At 38.4% G+C, this 5,000-nt stretch overlaps 1 protein-coding gene across 10 annotated transcripts in view; it reads left to right on the top strand.

The window, feature by feature from the left end:
* LOC122631087 (disco-interacting protein 2) overlaps nucleotides 1-5,000 on the top strand; it is a 36,806-nt gene that overhangs the window by 27,527 nt on the left and 4,279 nt on the right. For 8 of the 10 annotated variants that reach the window (XM_043816325.1, XM_043816324.1, XM_043816327.1 and 5 more), the window contains 9 exons: nucleotides 1-2; nucleotides 342-678; nucleotides 782-1,595; nucleotides 1,706-2,136; nucleotides 2,241-2,472; nucleotides 3,898-4,028; nucleotides 4,103-4,489; nucleotides 4,571-4,906; nucleotides 4,999-5,000. The exon at nucleotides 1-2 is cut by the window's left edge; the exon at nucleotides 4,999-5,000 is cut by the window's right edge and continues 295 nt beyond it. In XM_043816325.1, the coding sequence (XP_043672260.1) occupies nucleotides 1-2; nucleotides 342-678; nucleotides 782-1,595; nucleotides 1,706-2,136; nucleotides 2,241-2,472; nucleotides 3,898-4,028; nucleotides 4,103-4,489; nucleotides 4,571-4,906; nucleotides 4,999-5,000 (2,672 nt within the window). The remainder of the gene's footprint in view (nucleotides 3-341; nucleotides 679-781; nucleotides 1,596-1,705; nucleotides 2,137-2,240; nucleotides 2,473-3,897; nucleotides 4,029-4,102; nucleotides 4,490-4,570; nucleotides 4,907-4,998) is intronic. The other 2 variants (XM_043816326.1, XM_043816333.1) reach the window with 1 other exon arrangement.

Here is a 5,000-nt window from a genome sequence, read left to right on the forward strand (position 1 = left end):
AGGTAATAAATATGTCTGCTTTTATAAGTGTCATCGTGGAAAAGATTTTGTCGTTTGGGACTTTCCTTATTGGAATATTTATCAAAGTTGGGAAGATGAATCATATCCGTCTTGTAAGCAAATATATTATGAAGAGTCTATGGAGAGAGTTATCAGCCTTATTAACGATCCAAATTATTTTTTGTTTGTTTTATATTTAAATATAATCACGGCTAATAATGATGATGATGATGATGATGATGATGATGATGATGATGATGATGATGATGATGATGATGGTGATGATGATGATGGTGATAACGATGACGATGACGATGATGATAAAATATTATTTTTTCAAGGTATGGCTCAGCAAGTTACAAAGCACCCGTCGCAACCGTTCTAGATCCTAACGGCAAACTCTGTATCACATTGACATATGGAAAACTTTTAAGTCGTTCTCATAAAATAGCCTATACACTTTTAAACAAGGCTCTAAGTCGTGGCGGTGATTGTTGTCTCAAGCCTGGAGATAGAATCGCTTTGGTATATCCGAACAACGATCCGATAAGTTTCATGTGTGCATTTTACGGTTGCCTTCAAGCTGGTATCGTGCCTGTACCCATCGAGGTACCATTGACACGTCGAGACGCAGGTTCCCAACAGATTGGTTTTCTTCTTGGTAGTTGTGAAATACAGGTAAATCAAATACAGGAAAATATGTGATCTAGTTTTTGGAATAGATTTTATACGTCAAATTAAATGAAACGATATAATAACTTCGATCGATTTGAATTCTTAGGTGGCCCTAACCAGCGAGGCTTGTCTCAAAGGTTTACCAAAGACAGCGGCTGGCGAAGTTGTAGCTTTCAAGGGTTGGCCAAAATTACATTGGTTCGTTACAGAACATTTAGGTAAAACTCCAAAAGATTGGTTACCACCTCCACGTCTAACCGACGATACACCAGCGTACATCGAGTATACAACGGTGAAGGATGGATCGGTGATGGGTGTGACAGTGACAAGATCAGCGATGCTTGCTCATTGTCGTGCTCTGACTCAAGCATGCGGTTATACCGAAGGAGAAAATGCCGTTTGTGTGTTAGATTTTAAACGCGAAGTTGGCCTCTGGCATAGCACTCTCACTAGCGTATTAAATGGGATGCACGTTATATTTATACCTTATGCCTTGATGAAGGTCAATCCAGCCAGTTGGATGCAAATGATAACGAAACATCGAGCTAGCGTGGCTGTTGTTAAATCACGAGATCTTCATTGGGGTTTATTAGCGACCAAAGATCACAAGGATATATCGTTATCTTCATTAAGGTTGCTACTAGTCGCTGACGGTGCCAATCCTTGGTCCCTTTCCTCTTGTGATCAATTTCTTTCGGTGTTCCAATCGAAGGGTTTGAGACCAGACGCTGTATGTCCTTGCGCATCCTCTAGCGAAGCTCTTACGGTTTCCGTCAGAAGACCTGGTCGAGCAGGAGTAAATGCTACAGGACGTGGCGTCCTTTCTATGTCGGGATTAAGCTACGGTGTTGTTAGGGTAGATCAAGAAAATTCATTGACTTCTCTGACGTTACAAGATTGTGGTCAAGTTATGCCAGGAAGTAAGTTCTTCTTCTATTCCTATCAAATTATATTTATCGACTATGTTTAATACTCTCTCTCTCTCTCTCTCTCTTTTTTTTTCTTTTTTTGCTTTTTTGTTTTTACACAGGTATCGTAGTGGTAGTTAAGATGGAAGGAAAGCCATACATTTGTAAAACCGATGAAGTTGGTGAAATATGCGTGCATAGTGCTGCAACTGGTAGCCAATATTGGGGACTACAAGGATTAACAAACAATACTTTCAAAGTATCACCTTTACAAGCGGATAGTACTCCATTAGGCGACGTAGAATATACACGATCGGGTTTGTTAGGATTTCTCGGCCCTGGTGGTTTGGTATTCGTTTGTGGATCTCGCGATGGTCTTATGACTGTGACAGGAAGGAAACATAATGCGGACGACATAATAGCCACCGTATTAGCGGTGGAACCAATGAAATTCATTTATCGTGGTAGAATCGCTGTCTTCAGCGTAAGAGTTTTGAGAGACGAAAGGATATGTGTCGTTGCTGAGCAACGGCCTGATTGTAGCGAGGAAGAGGTAAAAATATTATCATTTGTTAATAAATTATATCGATTCCGACAAATCGTCATATCTTGATTTGATTTGATTTGATTTGATTTGATTTGATTTGATTTGTTCAGAGTTTTCAATGGATGTCACGTGTTTTGCAAGCGGTCGATTCAATTCACGCAGTTGGAATTTATTGTCTTGCATTAGTTCCACCTAATTATCTACCAAAAACACCACTTGGGGGTATTCACCTGTCCGAAACTAAAAGACGTTTTCTAGAAGGTGCACTACATCCAGCTAATGTCCTGCTCTGCCCCCACACTTGTGTTACCAACTTACCAAAACCGCGTGAAGTGCATTCGGGTAAGTGGTTATCGGATAACGCAGTAACGCCATTATATTTAACAATGCAGGCGTTCAAACGCACGAGCGGCTGTACCTAAAGAGTAGCGGATATACTAATGAAAACATAGGTATTACATAGGCAAGTCTCAATGTCTCATAATTTTTTTCTCGTCTTTGTTTCTTTTTTCTTTTCTTTTCTTTTTTTTTTTTTTTTTTAATTTTTTTTTCATTTCGTCTATTTTTTTTTTTTTTTTCTTTTAATCATTTCTCTTCTATCCTTTTCTCTATCACAATGACGCATGCAGTGATTCGAAAAAACATATGGACACATGTAAACTCCTTTTTTGCACAACGTCGTCGTAAGTATCACGTTATATATATATATATATAAAAAAAAAAAAAAAAAAAAAGAAAGAAAAAGTTACATTCTCTATTGTTCTTTTGAATCATTTCGCATACATGTTATATACGAGTGAATAATGAGAGAGAATGAGCGTTAGAATTTGTTAAGTTTATTATATAATATATAAACGATCACAAATCAAATCCCTCTTTCTTATCTTTTAATTGGCACTACAATTGGGCTGTTGTGCTTTCATGAATAATTTCAAGCGTTTTTGGCACAGATTTTTTGCTACGTAACATTCATTTGCTGTATATTATGTATTTTTCTCTCCTTTCCTTTTTTTTTTTTTTTAATTTATTTTTTCTTTTCTTCTCTCTCTCTCTCTCTCTCTCTCTCTCTCTCTCTCTCTCTCTCTCTCTCTCTCTCTCTCTCTCTCTCTCTCTCTCTCTCTCTCTCTCTCTCTATCCATCTATCTATCTATCTATCTATCTATTTATCTTCTTTTTATTTATTTCTGATTATCTGCGCTTCGCATGTTATTCTAGTTTGTTGCCCTTCTTTCTTTTGGCTGAGTTCCGAATATCCTGTAGCATTGTCCAGAACCTATAGTACAAATACGTATAGCGATGCGAAAAACAAAGTAAGATAAAGGGAAACAAGAAATAAGAAATGCAAGAGCAAAAGAGAAAGTATTTCGATCGTTCAATGTTGATTTTATAAATATCTGCTTGTTATACGACGAATGAAATGACACGACATTTAACATATATATATATATATATATATATATATATATATATATATATATATCTACGCATGTTAACATACGCATACACATGTAACAAGAAGATTTTCACATCGCTATTTTAACTTACTATATTGGTTGATAAGCAAACAGTTATAACTACGTTCCTGCTGCCCATGGAATGCTCCAACCACGAAAAATAGAGAGCGTGTACTCTAGGTGCTCAACAGCAACGAATCTTTGATCCTAGCTTTGATTTTCCGGCCTCAGTCAGGGGAGAGTGTGTGAGCTACTCATTACCGGGTTGAGTGTTTGTGTTGGTTTACTAACGGAATGGTGCGGGGGCGTGTAGCGGGGGATTCTGTTGCAGACGTTGGTCCGGCGAGCGTAATGGTTGGCAACATCGTTCAAGGAAATAGACTGGCCTCTGCTCAAGGACGTGACATGGGTGTTTTAGACGAGGATAGCGATAACGCTAAGAAGGTTCGTTACTTCGTATTAATCAAAAACCTCGTTGAATATGTCAAACGTAATAATAAAGTATTTTGATATTCCAGTACCAATTCATCTCGGAGATTTTACGTTGGCGCGCTGTCAGTACGTCCGATCACGTCATCTTTACATCCCTCAATGCCAAAGGAGCAGTTGCAACTTCGCTATCGTGTTCTCAATTACACAAGAAAGCAGAACGCATCGGGAATCTTCTTTTGGATCGTGGAAGAATCAACACCGGGGATCACGTCGCATTGATATTTCCACCAGGAACAGATTTGATATGTGCTTTTTATGGTTGTCTTTATGTCGGTGCTGTCCCTGTTACGATCAGGCCTCCACATCCTCAAAATCTACAAACAACTTTACCAACCGTACGCATGATCGTCGATGTCAGTAAATCGGTACTGGTACTGACCAATCAAAACATTATGAAACTTCTAAAGACGAAAGTAAGCACGGCATTGGTAAAGTTAGTTATTAGTTTATAGAAACCTCTAGACCTCGTTATATTACGTTCTTTCTCTAATTAGGAAGCTAATAATGTTATCGAAGTGAAAAGTTGGCCAACGATTCTTGATATGGATGACATGCCAAAGAAGAAGCTTCCCGTTATGTATCGAGCTCCTACAGCGGAAATGTTGGCTTACTTGGATTTTAGCGTCTCCACTACGGGCATGTTGGCTGGCATTAAAATGTCTCACGCAGCAGTAACGTCGTTGTGCCGTGCTATGAAACTTGCATGCGAATTGTATCCTTCGAGACATATTGCTCTATGTTTAGATCCTTACTCCGGTCTTGGATTTGCTCTTTGGTGTTTAAGCAGTATATACAGCGGACATCATTCCATTTTAATACCACCCTCCGAGGTAAATATCTCTATATACAATCCGTTCAAGCGAACCTCGTAATTCCTTTAGATAATTATCCTTCGTTTGAAATACGATATCGTTTTAATAAGGT

Source organism: Vespula pensylvanica, chromosome 8 (genome assembly GCF_014466175.1).
Source record: "Vespula pensylvanica isolate Volc-1 chromosome 8, ASM1446617v1, whole genome shotgun sequence".
Taxonomy (NCBI): Eukaryota; Metazoa; Arthropoda; class Insecta; order Hymenoptera; family Vespidae; genus Vespula; species Vespula pensylvanica.